Source organism: Polychytrium aggregatum (genome assembly GCF_025602895.1).
Source record: "Polychytrium aggregatum strain JEL109 chromosome Unknown BJ171scaffold_28, whole genome shotgun sequence".
In the NCBI taxonomy this organism is placed as follows: domain Eukaryota; kingdom Fungi; phylum Chytridiomycota; class Chytridiomycetes; order Polychytriales; genus Polychytrium; species Polychytrium aggregatum.
Window position 1 is genome coordinate 322,749 of NW_026516230.1, and position 13,200 is coordinate 335,948.

Below are 13,200 nucleotides of genomic sequence, written 5' to 3' on the forward strand. Positions count from 1 at the left end.
ACACTGTCGCTCAGCACAGAACGGAAAAGAACTCACTGAGGTCATACCTCCAAGTGCATTTACCTCGCATGCACTCATTCTCACCGGGTTGTTACGACACCGCCCAGATCCCAATAATGTGCCCCAGGACGACGATATGGACATTGACAGCTACGACCAAGAACAAAGCGACCAGAGTGCCATGCAGCCGGTGGAATCTTCAAGATCTACAGATGATCAACTTCTCATTGTACAGTCTCTGAGCCAACCTGGCGCTCCAAGCGTTGCTATGCAGCCTGATGCTGGCCCGCAACCCCAATCTCTGGGCGGCGACAGTCTGTTGACAGCCGACTCGACCAAGGCCGATGAACTCACCGCCAGTTCGCTGCAGCCTCAGGGGCCTTCCAAACGGAGTCGATCCAGCTGGGCTGCTGGTGAGGGCGACACGATTGCGAACGATGCCCCGCTGCCCAAGAAACCCTTGCTCTCAGACGACTCGACAGAGCCACCAGCGTCCAAGGCACCCAGCACCTCCGAAGGAGCCACTGCCGAAGCAGAAGCACAGGCAAGTCATACAGAACCAAGCACGTTGCAGGGACTTGACTCATACCCAGCCCCTGCCTCCGCGGCGTCGGCCCCGTCCACGCCCACCGGCTCCAAGACACCCGCAAATAACATCAAGACGGAAGAGAGCGAGCCTGTGCACAAGAGAGGTGCGCTTGTTGCGGCGTTCGTGCCCATTCCATCGGACGAAGACAGCGACCTAGGGCTCAAGTGCTTCATTGTCAAGATCAAGAGACTCAACGCCGAGAAACAGGTGAACAACGACTCCCACAGCGACGAATATGTGATTTGGCGGAATCACCATGATCTCGTGTGGCTTGGAGATCAACGTGCGCTTAGCTTTGGCCCATACAAGCAAGCAAGCTTACTCCCTCCCTTTGCAGACCTATGTCGTCGTCGACCCCGACCCGGAGGCCCTTGACGACGGCAGCATCGAAGACACTTGGGACGTCCATCCCGTCAGCATCGTCAATTACAAATCGAATGTATTGGCAGAGCTTCTCCGAGCAGGCGATCGAGTCTATGCGCTCTACCGCGAGGCCCCCGATGCGCCACTCTCAACCGAGTTCTACGAAAGCACCGTCATCAAGATCAGCAAGGTATTTACCAGAGAGGGACAGGGCATCCGCGGCGACTGGTCCCCTCGTCTCTATACGTCTGCTTTGCTTTCAGTCCCTCGGTGCAACTGGTGTCTCTCCTTGAATCGCTACTCTGCCTTGTTTTCGCCACATTGGTCTCTGGATGCACCCTCTTCCTGTCCCTCAACAATTGCTGATGTGGCCTTCCGACCGCCTCCAGAACATCGTGTCCGTTCGCTACTCGGACGGGGATACAGGCACGGTTCAGCGAGACGAACTATTCAAGCTTTCGTCTGACCACCACGACCGTCTCAAGAAGCACATTCAGACGCACTATGCCAGTCTCCTCTCACCCAAGCCCAAGGCCAAGACCAAGGCCAGCTCCAAGACCAAGGGCAAATCGCGAGCTGCCAGTGGCAGCAACAGTACCGGAGACTCCAACGCCGCCACACCCACTGCTGCCTCGGCCGCTGGGACGCCCAAGTCGAAATCGAGATCTGGATCGGCGGTGACAAGCCCCTCATCCTCCTCGTCGTCATCGCGGAAGAAGATTGCTCGGTCAGACTCGTAGAGGGTCTCGAGAGACAAGTCGCGCACCAAGCTGGGCTCTGATGATGCTGTCAAGTGCAAATCCGACATCATCGCCCATCGGCAACAGTATGATTGTCACGCGATTGACGACTGGCTCTTGGTGGCAGCTATCAATTGTATTTTCTGGTCCTTGCTGTGGCCGCGAATGGACATTTAATACACGATGCTCCAGTGTAGCCCGTTCCATTTCGCTTTGAGCTGCATAGCTGATTGCACACTATAGAGTGAGCATGGCAATCAACAGAGCTGCGTGACAGGAAGGACCATGAAAGTGGCAAGCGCACATGCAGGTGGCACCGCGAGCATAGCCGTGTATCAGCCGAGCAGGTCTCAGTCCCGAATGTAATCGCAAAACGTTTGGGTGAGAAACTGGCTCAGCCCCGGATCCTGTCGCCCCCCAAGATCTAGCGACGGACCACCGACGTGGATGCGACTCCACCAGGTGTTCCTATCAATCTGCCCGGCACTACCGCACTCGGGGGCGACGCACAGGTCAGCGTCATTGAAACAGCATGATCCGCTGAAAAGGGCGGGTCCGTCGCAAGGATGTGGATCTTGACGGCGCAATGTGCTGGATTTCGTTGAGGGCATCACAGGGGCATCGGGCTGTGAAGCAGGAATCTCAGCGGTAGATGCCGGCGTCTCGGCAGAAGATATGGCTCTGTTCGAGGTCGAAGGACAGGGACAATGCCGGAGCGTACTGCGACTTGAGGCATATGAAAATACCGAGGCGAGCTGCAGCGAGTTGAGGAGTGGCTTTCCGTTGCAGTCCAGATTCAGCTTGACTGCGATGACGTAGACGACATCCCCCGGAAGATGGATCTGAGGCTGGCTCTGGGTGTGGTCGACAAAGACCAGCGTCCGAATGACATTCAGCAGCCGTATGGCCAGTGCCCGCATCCTTTCGAAGCGCACCTTGTTTTGATTGCAGACAGCCTCGATGCTCTGGAACACTGGCCAAGAAACACGCATCTGTGGGGCTAAGGCGAGGTGCTGCCGTTGCCGCTGTGGCATCCGGCCAAAGTGCAGATCGGCTCCCGAGCGGCTGTTGGCGGCGTGGGTCGAATCCACCCGAAACACTTCAAGACACCTGTTCTTCTCGCTCGCAGCCAGCAGCGCTTGGGCCGTGTCGCTGGGCATAGAACCTGTGGACAGTAGCGGATCAAGCAGCCTTGTCGCAGAGAGACACTTGAGGACATTGTTGTGTTTCAGAAGTTCACTGAGCGAGGTCAGCACAAAAGCCGACATTGGTATCTCGTCCATGACCAGCGACTGGAGTCCACGGTAGCTGCTCTGCCGAGCCAGGGACCCAAAGAGGGAAGCAGCGCCAAGGTCACCAATTGTCGGGTTGAACGACAGATCCAGGTGGCGCAGGCTTTGGTTGAAAATGCCGTCGGAGTTGGGCTCGCAAAAGACCTTGGCCAGACTGCGGGCGCCGCCGTCGTCGATCAGATTGTTGGACAGCACCAAATATTGCAAGCCTTGGCTCGCCATCAATGCCGCGGCGATTGATTTGCAGCCCTTGCTCGTGATGCGGTTAGATGACAGATCTAGAAGAACAAGCGAGCGACTGAGCGCCGTCTGGGTCAGCGCGCGCGAGAGTATGGCGACATGCTGGTCTGCGATCGAGCAGGACTCGAGAATGAGTCGCGACAAGACTTGGTTCGAGTTTGCCTGGGCAGACTCGGAGAGAGCCGAAAAGAATCGAAGCTGCTCTGTGGCGGTGGCAAACAGATCGCCCTTGATCCAAAGCTGTGATACCCCGCGATTTACCGAGGCGGCCAGCTCTGCGAGTTTCTGAGAAACATCAGCATCGACACTGCCGTTGTCATCGCTCCGATCGTCCCGATCACCACTATGGGTCGAGCCAAGGTCTGGCAGCGTTGGGGAAGAATCGTCCTGGACAAATCGCAGTTGATAGAGTCGGCAGCGACGCGCCCACAGACAGTGGATGATTCTTGCTATCGACGGCGAGCACTTGAAGTTTGTAAATAGGTCTGCTAGAGTACCCCAGTGCAGAAAACGAATGGATGTGTTGATGCGCAAGCCTTCGGCGATGTGTGTGGCTGCAGCTGGATGGGGGATGCCGGCGAAGCTGGAGAAGGACTTTGGATAGAGCGAACATGAATAGCGAGCTTCCTTGCAGCGAAGCACCCGCAGCGATCGACTGAAAGCCAGGGCATTGCTGATTGCTTTCCATGCCTCCTCTGTGGCGCTGATGGACGACAGATCAATATCACGCAGTCCCAGGGGGGTCGAGTCAGTTCCGAAGGTGTTCTTGGTTCTCCGGAGGGCCTGAAGGACATTGGAGCTGAAACAAGCGTCTGTTGCTTCAGGAGCCCCCTCTGGGTTTGGCAGTTTGCTTGTCTCAGCGATGTCGGCGTTGAGTATCGTGCTCAGCCATCCGGCTCCGATTGTGGTGATCTCATTGCCGCTCCAGTCGAGGATATCAAGGCCGCCGTGGACAGCGACGGCTGCCAACAGTAAATCCGAGTCGTTGCACTCCCAGGCCATCCACCCTAGACCAAGTTCTTTGAGAGCTGCGAGAGATACTATCGTGTGCGCTAGGCTCTCGGCCGCAGGTGAGTGGTCCTCCATGACGATTGCGGCACGCCCCACGTTGCCGCACAGAATGAGACTTTGGAGAGTTGGTGACCCCCGAAGGGCTTCGCAGATGTCCCTGATGCCGGTGCCGCTGAGGCCGTTGAAGGCGATATCGAGGGCGACCAGGCTGTGGTGGTCTTGCAAGATGCGGGCCAGTTCGCGAGCACCGACATCCCGCATCATGCAATAGGGCAGCTTGAGCTTAGCCAGCGGACGGGGGGCAGCCAATTCACGGAATCTGGGCAGTCCAAAAGTTCTCGGATTGCGGCGATCGAGCGACGAGTCCCGGAGAAGACCAGCAATGTCCTGGATGTGCTCGGGCGAAAGGTGGTCGAGCTGCGGGCGACGGGACTCGTAGCGGAGACGAGGGCCAATGCGCTGATCGCACGAGTGCTGGTTGCAACTGTCGTCCTGGTCGCTGATATCACCGGTATCAGCGTTACTGTCGCCGAATGAGGAGTGCCCGTCGATGGAGCCCTGGCCGCCGACGATCACAAGCTCGCGAACGCCGTGCCGAGCGGTGCTGTCCGCCAGCAAGTCGAAACCCAATGGGACACGGATGGAGGGCTCGGATGCCAGCGACCCGAGCCGTTCGAGAGGCACAGGACTGGTGACAGCGAACCGGCGCATCTGGTCGCAAGCATCAGGCGACAGGGCGGTGCCGTCCGAGAGCAGAGGGTCGGGGAACTGCCGGAGGAAGAGCACCACTTTCCGGGCCTGGCAACTCCGAAAGTTGTGGCCGGCGCCCAGGCAAAGGGCACACGACGATTCCAGTGGGTGTGGGAAGTGGAAGCGGCCACGACGGCCCGCTGTCGTCCCGGGAAAATGCCGGCACAGTAGCGACAGCAAGTCCAGCAGCAGGTCCAGCCCGTCATCATCGTCGTTGTCGATGTCGATGCCGCCGTTGCCGGTTTGCAGTGCAGCCAGTCGCCGGGCAAGAAACTCGGTGCGGGTCAGGTACCTCGGGTCAAGGCGAACGATGCAGGCCAGGGCAGTGGCCGGCTTGAGGGAGAGAAGAGGGATACCGACCAGGGTCGAGTTCTGCAGCGACGGAATGGCCGGCAGGGCCGTGCGGGATGCTGGGATGGCTTCGCCGAAAGGGCCCGCTGGATCGAGAGACGAAATGCGGTTGGTTGTGTTCATCGATGATGTGCTTAAAAGTGCTCGCTGTAGTGGACAAGGCCGGGGAATGCCAAGGACTCGGACTCGAATAGAATAGAATTGAAAAGAGGGTGTTTGCTGTGTTGGATAGCGACGCTGGGTCGGTTGAGTACTGCCCAAGCAGATGGAGGCCGACCGTCTCGATCGCCCGCTGTGGGGCGAGGTGCTGCATCGAAACCCTCACTGCCCGGCAGCCAGACAATGCGATCGATGGTCCTCCAATCGCGGGATCTATGTAATTCGACTGCTTGTCGATGATGCTGCGACCCCGCGAGAAGGACGCCCGGATCGAGTATCTTGCAAATGCCTGTCGCGACGAGGAGAAGATGCGTATATTGCCACCATCAAACTCTGCGATCTGCAGACCGGATGCAAACCAGCGAGTGGCCACATCCGCACCCAGCTACACTCACCCGGCCCACAATACCCTCGAGGATCGTCGGTTCGCAGTCCCGGGTGGCTCCGTTTCCACAGTTGCCGTGCTCGTTCCATCCCCAGGCATGACACCGCCCATCCTCGTCGACGGCCAGGACATGTTCAGAGCCGCAGACGATCGACGAGACTCGGCCGCATTGCAGCGGTATCCGCACGGGCTTCCAGCAGAGCGGTGTCGGCTGGCTTGCTGTCGCTCCTGAGCTCCGAGCAGCAAGTTCGTCGTGCTTGATCCCCAGCTGGCCATGGTCGTTGCGGCCCCAGGCATAGACCGCTCCGGACGCCGTCAGGGCCATGCTATGCGACCATCCGCTGCAGACCTGGCGCACCGGGTCGGTTGTAGCCTCAGGCAAGTCGATGCGCCGGGGGACTGCCGTGGACTTGATCGACGATGGCTGCTGTCCAAGCTGACCATGTCTGTTCCAGCCCAATGCATAGATCTCCCCATCGAGGGTCAAGATGATGGTATGTTTCTGGCCGCATGCGACAGCCGCCCCGTTGTCGATGCCTTGAATGCGCAAAGGCTGGAACGGAGCCAGGTTTGATTTGCTGTTGCCAGCGTCGCTCTGACGCTGCCCCAACTGCCCAGATCGATTGCATCCCCATGCCCAGACCTGGCCGTTCTCCAGCACGGCGACGGTGTGTCGGATCCCGCAGTCCACATCCACAACTGGCCCGGGCAGGCCACGGACTGATGTTGCAGTGCATGACGACTCGGCACCGCCGGTGTCGTAACCCAACTGGCCGTACCGATTCTCGCCGAATGTCCAGAGGATGCCGTCCTGGTCCAGCGCAGCGGTATGGTTCCACCCGCAGCGAACCTTGGCCCATCGATGACTCGGCTGCGTTTGGACAAGATCAGCTTGAGAGGACGCCTTGCCCGGTTGGCGACCGAGTTGGCCCTGAGAGTTGTCGCCCCAGGTGACGAGCGATCCGTCGTCAAGAACCATAGCCGAATGATTTGCACCGCCGCTGAGTGATACAGCAACGGCCGAGATCAGGAAGCTGTCTTCAAGGGCGGGCTCAGGACAGTGGGCATCGCTCGATGAAGCAATCCCGAGCTGCCCGTGCGAGTTTGATCCAAAGGCAAGAAGCGCAGACATGGGCGATGCGGGTTGATCGGATGAGGGTGCCGCGCTGGGAGAGGAGGCTGCACCGGATTTCGTTGTGGTAGTTTGGTTGCAAAGAGCGACTTGCGCTGAGCCGATGTGTATGGAGTGGGCACGAGGCGGATGAGGGTGGTGATGCCAAGCGGGGAGAACGATGGTGTTGCCAGTCTGCAGGTATATCCCAAGACGAGAGGATGATGAGCACTGCTACTGGTCAAGCAGGGATGGTGGATGATCAGGCAGAGAGATCCATCGACGCGATGGCGGGAAACGGCAGGCAATTCGGAGTGAGAGCAGCGGGCTTGATGGTGCTGGGTTCAAAGGTGGATTGCATTTCCAGTCAGTGCGATGTAAAAACGAAACACCCAGTTGAGTTCTTCAGGTCTTGAATTCTCACTTCACCAAGGAGGCTGGCATTGTGATTGCCTCTGAGAATGGCGATGCATCGTGGAGCAAGGGAAAAGTAGGAATGGATCACCAAAGGAGATTGACCAGATGTATTCAAGACTGTGCTCCCCCAAACAACAGGCAGCGAATGTGAAGAAACCAAAGGTGCACTGTCTCGTTTCGTTACAAGCATACTATATAGCACGGACCGATGCTATGCTGAGAAGAAATACGACCATAAATTATTGCTGAAGCTCGGCTTGGGTTGGCGAAGTGCAATTGGCGAAGTACAATTGGTGAAGTACAATTGGCTTGCAAGAGATCATAGAAGTTGCGAATAGTGAGGTGAGGCGTCTAGAGAGCAAGGAACTGGAGGGCGCCGAGGATGGCGGTGCCGATCAAGAGGGCCGAGACAGTGGTGGCGGCAGCACCGGACTTGCGAGGAGTAGGGGTGCTGGAAGGCTGGGTCTGAGTTCGGTTGTCGGCACGGAAGAGGTTCCACTGAGCCTGCATGCGCTGGATTTGACCGGGAGTGAAGTTGTTCTGGCACGAATCCATCGAGTAGTCCATGAAGTTGCGGACGGGGTCCAGTCCAGGGTCAAGAGGGCAAGTGTCTTGGTTGAGAGGGCAGAGGCTGGAGTCGGTGGCCTGTTGGGTAGGATGGGAGATGGTGAGTTGGTTGTTTCGATCGGCCGGTATCTCGATGAAGGTTTCGGCATGGTGCAAGGCGCCCTTCCTCATATCCCGTATAGAGCCCAGGCCGAATGAGACCTGCGGCGCGAGTATCGAGATCTAGCGTGCAGCAGGGAAGCCAAGTGTACTTACAGCAGCCTGTTGGGGAGTGTCACTGACGTAGTCTCCAGGCTCAGAGCAGCCACCCTGGAAAGTATGGTACAGTCCCAGCCCTGTGGTTTCCAGCGGCGAGCGGTAGCAAGGCGTCAGAAAGTGTAGCGGCGATAACGAGCAGCGAATTGACGATTGTCGATTCCGCACGAGGCCCTCAACGATCGAGTCGCTCAGGTGGCAATGTGAGTGACAACAGGACATTGCATCGCAGGTGCCGATACTCACAGTGTCCAACTTCGTGGGCCAGCGTTGTCGAGTTGATCTTGTTGACTTCGCTGGCGCGCATGATGACACCGTCCTGACCAGGGTGGGCAGCATAGTCACTGGGGAAGGCAGCAAGGCCAAGGAAGTTGGTGTCGCTTGCTCCAGGAAGAGCAATCTCGCTAACGGTGTAAATGTTCAGAGTGCTTGCACCACCCTTTCGGAGGGCCGCCTTCATCTCGCCAAGGAGATACTCTTCCTCGTTTGTGGTCGCTGTGAGATGTATGAAGGAACATCGATGAGACGAGTCAGTTCAGAGCTGTCCAGCCAATACGCTCACGAGAGTATTTCACACGGCGACGAGCTCGCGATGCAATCCGGGGCAGCGGTCGTGATCAAACACGTACAAACATGAGGATTGAACCACGAGACATTGTTGAAAGTGTCGACGCCCTTGACGGTGAACTGGAATGTGGTAAACTTGGCGTAGATGGCCGACATGTAGTTCATGGCGACCTGGATGTCGTTGTTGCTGATGTTGGAGGTGGCAGTGGCGTTGGAGCCCAGATGCCAGTAGACATCGATGTTGACGTTGCCGGTGGCAGCAAAGATCTGCGTTCGACGGGAATGCGATGTGAGAACCCATATACTCGCGAGCAGTCCAATGCATGCCGAGCCATGGATAGGGCGATCCAAAGACGGCCATGCAATTCAGTTGAACTGCGATCGATGCTTACCTTGGGGAGCGAGTTCTGCTCAATGTATCTTTGAGTGCGCTAGATGGTGATCGATTGTAACCCGACAGAGCAGCACAAGCCGGAGAATATGGTTATGCGTTAACGTCCGCGGTGCAAATGGCACCCCGTGAGGGTTGAAGACCAAGCTAGAGGCGACGTGGGCCTTCGATATCGGCAGAGGCGAGCGGGAATGCGTTTGCTTGTTGTACCTGGTTGGCAAGCATGGCGGCAGCGGCGTCCTGGGGATGCGAGCCGCAGAAGGCATCGACCGACACAGCGCTCATGGAGCTGGCGGCGAGCAAGAAGAGGAGGGACTGGGCGATGGTCATTTGGGCGATTGCTGAGAGCAGGATCGAAAACAGTGTTTGAGGCAAGAGACAGAGGCGGGCTGAGGAGCTGATGGTGTGCAAACCGGGGCAGCAGACGCCGGGCTATTTATGCAGATCGCCCGCGGGCACATCCGCGGCAGCACTGGTCCCGCATGGAGGATGACCAACAGCGCCTCTGCCCTTGTTGCCGCCATGCATGCGTGGCAGCCTCCTTGGGCTGGTGATGTATGGATCTCGAGATGACAAGGCCACGGGGTGGCGATGCAACGGTGAGCCGTTGTGCTGTACATGGTGCTGGTCAGCTGCGGTGGGCCGGGCAGGGGGCGGGAGCAAGCCAGGCTGACGGGCGAGGGGCTGGCAGACGGTGGCACCTCCTGAACAGCGGCGGGGTGGTCGCCGATAGCGATGCGGATACAAGGCCCTTGGTCGGGGCTGGTTGGCTTGAAGGAGAACGACCGGGGCGGCTTGAAGGAACTCAGCCACAGCCCCGATCCGACTGGATACCCCCGAGTGATCCATGGCGGGGGGCTGCAAAGGTGCCGGACCGGATGATACAGAGCGAGCACCGGATGATGCGGAGCAGCAACATCGGGATACAACCACAACGCGGGACAAGATCGTGGCACCGGACCACGCGCGCTGTATATGTATACCGCCGTGCGCTGTGCGACCGTGGCGCTTGTGTGGCACGTCGGTGCGACCGTGTTCCGTGGATGCAGGCCGTTCTGTGCGTGGAGCTTCGGCCAATGGGCGCATGCCGGATCGATCCGCCCCCGAGTGGATGGATCCAGCGGGCTCGCACGTGGTGCGCAGCCGTCCCGGATTCTCGGCGATGCGCGGTCAGGGCTTGGGCCTTTGCGCCGCCCGTCGCCAAACCGCCGATCCATCTGCCGATCCATCTGCCGATCCATCTGCCGATCCATCTGCCGGTCCATCTGCCAACTCGTTCGTCCCTCGGCCCCCGCGATCCGCGATCCCTTTGTAAAGGTGCTTGTCGAGGACAAGTCGAACCGGAGCTGCTCCAACTGCCATTCGCCTTCCAAACGGCTCTGTCTCTCGCTCGTACCGGCGCCAACCAAGACCATCCCAGACTCTTCCTCTTTGGCAACCAAAGCGGGATACATCGGCTGAATGATGAAGGCACTCTTACAACAAGGCTCGGCTGCCATCCGCCGCATCAGGGCCGCCCCGCCCCATATGCAGATGCCAGCGTGCTCCTCGAGTGGACCCAAAATCCTCGCCCCGCTTTCAGGCGGACAACTGCAACGATGGAGCCAGCCAGTCGTGGGCTTGACTCCCGCCTGGCTGTCACGCCGATATAATGCGGCCTTCTCAATCAAAGAGGTGAGCACACATTCCCACGGCCGTGTCGAATGTATCCCGACCTGTGTCCGTCCCCGGGGTCGCACTTTGTTTCAACGACCTCAACTGTTCGGTGCACGATCCATGGCATTTACTCGCGGCTCACGCACCTTTGCCTTCTCGACAATCGACGCCCAGCTCTACGACAACATCGACCGGAGAAACACCAAGGCAAAGAAAAAAGCCGGCGTGCGCGATATCATCAGCGAGGAGGCATATGTCCCCGCGGCTCCGGGATTCACGTCGCCGACGCCTCAGGTCAGGACGGTGCTGGAGAGAGTGGCTTGGATATGCCGTGCATCTGAAGAGTCAGCGTGACGAAAATGGGTTGCAGTCTCTGTCGGGCTTGACCGCACTTGCATTGGATCGTCAGGAGCATATCGACTCGTGCTGATACTGCATCCACTGCATCACCGCTGCATCCACTGCATCCACCACCTTCATCGTCTCACCGCGACAACTCAATCCGCTTCGATCGAAACCGCCTTCCGCGCTGCAGCTCCACAAAGCCAACGCCTTCTGCACCGCCGAGAACTACCACTTTTCCAACCTACTCCCCATCCTGCAGAAAAAGTACATTCTGCATCCCTATATCGCCGATGATGTCTACCACATCCAGCTGCCCGAGCCCGGTGTATCTCCTGGTTCCTCCGAGGGTGCACCACGACAGCCAAGTGCTGCTGAGGCCTTCATCTTCAACAGCGGGACGGTCGTCACCTGGGGAGCCACGGAGGCCCAAAACGAAGCCCTGCTCGAGGATCTCAAGGCCGTCGAAGTGAATCGATACAAGAGCCCCGAGACAGAGTGGTTCGATTATCTCCACGATCCTTCGGTGTGAGTCTCACTGGCGCTATTGCAAGCAGAGCCCCTCTTTGTCCCTTCTTCATATGGCCGACGGTAGCATCGCACCCAAACCAAGTACCGCGGGGCTATCCTGCTTCTATGCGTGGTTGTCTTGGTCGATATTCTAACATTCTCCATCCATTCAATCGCCCCACCCCATCCGTCGATCCTTTACAGCGCAGGCGGGCTGGTATCAGACACCATAGTTCTCGGCAGCAGGCTGCCCACCCACCAGGCAATGCTAGCGTATTCATCGGGTCTCGTCCGGAGTGTCAAGCTTGCCGCCTTCGAGGAGCTTCTCGACAACCATCTCTACAACAACCGACAAATCCCGCAGTACCTGCTGCTGGGCAAGAAGCTCCCCGTCGGCCGAGCCGCCATGTTGCGCAATCTCGGCCAGCTCTTTAGCCTGCGCGGACACGTCAACCTGCACTCGGAGCTACTGGACTCGCCCGACTTTTGCTGGAGCAACGACCGCATGGAGGAGGCCTTCTCGGCCATTTCCAAGAACCTGGATGTGACAGCCCGGATCTCGGTCTTCAACAAGAAGCTCGACTACGCCAACGAGCTCGGCGAGGTGTTGCGGAACCACCTGCACGAACAGCACTCGCTCAAGCTGGAGTGGTGCATCATCATTCTGATTTCGATCGAGATTCTCTTCACCATGATCCACTACATGGAGCGTTTTGGTATCCTGGACATCGAAGGCATGGCGGAGAAGTGGAAGGCGCGCCACCGCTCCATCGACGAGGCCGAGGTCCAGTCGATGGAAGACACCATGGTCGAGTCGACCATGACGGACGGCATAACCCTTTACGCCGACAAAAAGCACGGTCCCTCAAATAGCATCTCTGTGTAGAATGCGCTGATGTCCAGACTTTTCATGGCCGAGGACCCATTCACAGCATTCATCAAAGGCACATCGCGACGCGCCTGCCTGAGCGAGACTATGGTGGGGAGAGCTAAGCTAGAGACAGAGATGGATCAATGAAGCACCCTTGTCAACCACCATCCGATTCTCTGAGGCACGCGTGAGAAAGGGAGAGGGCGGCAGCGGTTCGCCGCCACTCTGCTCATTCCTTGGACGACCTGTATTCGACACCTCAGAGGTGCAGGCGCACATTCGAGTCACTCGAAATACACTGTCGTCGCCGGGTTGGGTGGGGTAAAACACGAGGCTCGATAGTGTGGGCCGTGCACAAACCCAGCCATCCACTTGCTGGGGACGCTAAACAGCACCCGCCCCGCCTCCCGATATCACTGGCGACGTTGGATTGGGTTCCGTTGAGCACGGCACGGCGCGGCCGATACTATGGCTCCGAGTATCGGCGAATTCCATCTCTCTCATTTTCAAATATCTCTTTCTTTTTGTGTCTGTTTCTTTGTTCGGAAGTACGGGGCGGGGCGGGGCGGGGCGGGGCGGTGAAGGGCTCTGGGTGTTTTTGGAACGGTATGAGCTTGAGCCGATGTGGGAAGT

The 13,200-nt window shown here is 58.3% G+C and overlaps 4 protein-coding genes across 4 annotated transcripts; 2 read left to right on the forward strand and 2 right to left on the reverse strand.

Moving 5' to 3' along the window:
- Nucleotides 1-2: 2 nt before the first annotated feature.
- BJ171DRAFT_162560 (uncharacterized protein) lies at nt 3-1,867 on the forward strand. The gene is made up of 3 exons (XM_053105884.1): nt 3-796; nt 927-1,142; nt 1,342-1,867. The coding sequence occupies exons 1-3, from the start codon at nt 137-139 to the stop codon at nt 1,690-1,692; spliced, it is 1,227 nt and encodes a 408-aa protein (XP_052964931.1). The 5' UTR covers nt 3-136; the 3' UTR covers nt 1,693-1,867.
- Nucleotides 1,868-5,787: 3,920 nt separating this feature from the next.
- Nucleotides 5,788-7,276, reverse strand: BJ171DRAFT_512317 (regulator of chromosome condensation 1/beta-lactamase-inhibitor protein II). The gene has a single exon (XM_053111652.1). The coding sequence runs from the start codon at nt 7,010-7,012 to the stop codon at nt 5,822-5,824; it is 1,191 nt and encodes a 396-aa protein (XP_052964932.1). The 5' UTR covers nt 7,013-7,276; the 3' UTR covers nt 5,788-5,821.
- A 212-nt stretch (nt 7,277-7,488) lies between these two features.
- Nucleotides 7,489-9,578, reverse strand: BJ171DRAFT_512319 (metalloprotease 1). The gene is made up of 6 exons (XM_053111653.1): nt 9,399-9,578; nt 9,190-9,228; nt 8,860-9,064; nt 8,477-8,725; nt 8,231-8,310; nt 7,489-8,053 (listed from the first exon to the last, which is right to left on the reverse strand). Exons 1-6 carry the CDS (start codon nt 9,516-9,518, stop codon nt 7,760-7,762), a joined length of 987 nt encoding a protein of 328 aa, XP_052964933.1. The 5' UTR covers nt 9,519-9,578; the 3' UTR covers nt 7,489-7,759.
- An 817-nt stretch (nt 9,579-10,395) lies between these two features.
- On the forward strand, nt 10,396-12,582 carry BJ171DRAFT_460954 (uncharacterized protein; the record flags this gene model as incomplete). Its single annotated transcript, XM_053108458.1, has 4 exons — nt 10,396-10,862; nt 11,019-11,138; nt 11,380-11,714; nt 11,901-12,582. Exons 1-4 carry the CDS (start codon nt 10,650-10,652, stop codon nt 12,580-12,582), a joined length of 1,350 nt encoding a protein of 449 aa, XP_052964934.1. The 5' UTR covers nt 10,396-10,649.
- Between the last annotated feature and the right edge of the window lie 618 nt (nt 12,583-13,200).

Coding starts and splice junctions, on each gene's coding strand:
- BJ171DRAFT_162560 (XM_053105884.1), top strand. CDS start 137: ATGGACATTGACAGCTACGACCAAGAACAAAGCGACCAGAGTGCCATG. Junction 797..926: donor GACTCAACGCCGAGAAACAG/GTGAACAACGAC, acceptor CTCCCTTTGCAG/ACCTATGTCGTCGTCGACCC. Junction 1,143..1,341: donor CCGTCATCAAGATCAGCAAG/GTATTTACCAGA, acceptor GACCGCCTCCAG/AACATCGTGTCCGTTCGCTA.
- BJ171DRAFT_512319 (XM_053111653.1), bottom strand. CDS start 9,518: ATGACCATCGCCCAGTCCCTCCTCTTCTTGCTCGCCGCCAGCTCCATG. Junction 8,311..8,476: donor GGCCCACGAAGTTGGACACT/GTGAGTATCGGC, acceptor TGGAAACCACAG/GGCTGGGACTGTACCATACT. Junction 8,054..8,230: donor ACACTCCCCAACAGGCTGCT/GTAAGTACACTT, acceptor CCTACCCAACAG/GCCACCGACTCCAGCCTCTG.
- BJ171DRAFT_512317 (XM_053111652.1), bottom strand. CDS start 7,012: ATGTCTGCGCTTCTTGCCTTTGGATCAAACTCGCACGGGCAGCTCGGG.